The following is a 1,601-nucleotide window of genomic DNA, read 5'->3' on the forward strand; positions in this document are numbered from 1 at the left end:
TACACACACACACACACACACACACATATATATATATATACACCACACACACACACACACACACACACACACACATATATATATATATATATATGTGTGTGTGTATGAATGTATACCTACTTATGACATGTTATTCACGGCTATGTAGGTACTGATGTGTGGCACCCCTGTGTGCGACAACGGGGTGGTCTCTATCGATTGCTACGGTCAGTCCTTGTACGCACGTGTCCAGATAGGCACTGGAAAACCGATCCCAGTTGGAACCGAAAATTTGGTTTGTGGAGGAAAAACTGGGTCTCAGTGTACCGAAACTCGACAATCACACTCGCATGGAGACCAACACCAGACTGCACAAAAACAGCCGGTGTCTGTGCTACACCCTTCTGCCCACGCACTCAGTGGAGTGTCCATAGGAATGGGGGACGAGGATTGTGTCCCAACAGCAAGCTGGATTGGGGTAGATACTGAGATTGTTATGATCCAAACTACAGACGTAAGAGCACCATCACAGGGTGTGTCATTCATTCTTCAAACCGTTATGTTTTGGTGCGATATTTATCGTATCTTGATTTCTTTCCGCCGTTTATTGTTGAGTTGAAGGTTATATTCTAAAACGTTGATACCCCCCTTGTGTGTGCTTATAGTCCTACAGGTCTCGCGGCCAAACTGTGATGTGCAGTACATCACATCCGAGCTGTACACACGACTGGGCTACAGTCACCAGACACTGTCAGACCTGGCCCAGCTGGCAAATGCTTCCATTTCCCAAGCCAATACATCACATTGCTTGCTTCTGAGCGGACCCTCAGGTATATTTTAGGCACACACCGAAGAAGTGCCACATGGAACATAAACTTGAGTTTGCTTTGTATTGTATTCAACAGTTGTACTCCATGTCTCGTTGTGTATCTTCCTTGGGGGGTTTAGTGTGCCTTTCCCTATGGGAAGTGATGCAACAGTAAACAGTAGCGTTTGCAGATCGGCAGAATGCGGCTCCAGCTTATTAGTTTTTTCTCCATTGGGAGTCTCAACTTCTAAGGCTCAGAACCTAGGGAAGAGAGTCTTGCTTTTGATAGCTGTAGGCATCTTTTGCTCTGAGTATGTATGTGTATCCGTTTTGATCTCATCTCGTGCAATACTGGTTAGAAAGTGAATCGATTGTAATTATAACCCACTAGGACCGAATATTGCTTCTTTCAGCATTAAAGATTGCAATTCTGACCCTTTAGTACTGGCCATTTCTCCTTTAACAATCAAAGAATGCTTTATTGTGACTTTTAATCACATTCAGTGTCTTCTGTCTATCAATATGAGCAGGTTGTGGGAAGTCATTCGCCGCCCAAACTCTGGTGGAAGTTTTGCGAGAGTGTGATGTCACCTGCCAATATGTTTCAGGCTCTCGGTTGTTTACCACCACCGAGGGCATGGCCGAGAATAGTCTTTATGAGCTGTTTGAGTCGAGCAACCAAGTGCTGGTGATCGGTGAGAAAGAACTACTTGCAGACTTGAAAGTATATGTGTCTGTGATTATGCACACAGATATATGTATTATATGCATGAGAAACGATTTTTTTCTCAGAAATACTCGTTTATATATATAT

General features: G+C 43.7%; 2 protein-coding genes across 2 annotated transcripts; both read left to right on the top strand.

Moving 5' to 3' along the window:
* Positions 1 to 148: 148 nt before the first annotated feature.
* On the top strand, positions 149 to 820 carry SARC_15738 (hypothetical protein; the record flags this gene model as incomplete). Its single annotated transcript, XM_014290148.1, has 2 exons — positions 149 to 512; positions 645 to 820. Coding segments are annotated over 2 exons (540 nt in total), but the record flags the coding sequence as incomplete, so codon positions are not given.
* A 497-nt stretch (positions 821 to 1,317) lies between these two features.
* Positions 1,318 to 1,511, top strand: SARC_15742 (hypothetical protein; the record flags this gene model as incomplete). The annotated part of the gene is made up of 1 exon (XM_014290149.1): positions 1,318 to 1,511. A coding segment is annotated over one exon (194 nt), but the record flags the coding sequence as incomplete, so codon positions are not given.
* Positions 1,512 to 1,601: the final 90 nt, after the last annotated feature.

The sequence above is a fragment of the Sphaeroforma arctica genome (genome assembly GCF_001186125.1).
Source record: "Sphaeroforma arctica JP610 unplaced genomic scaffold supercont1.6640, whole genome shotgun sequence".
NCBI classification, from domain to species: domain Eukaryota; class Ichthyosporea; order Ichthyophonida; genus Sphaeroforma; species Sphaeroforma arctica.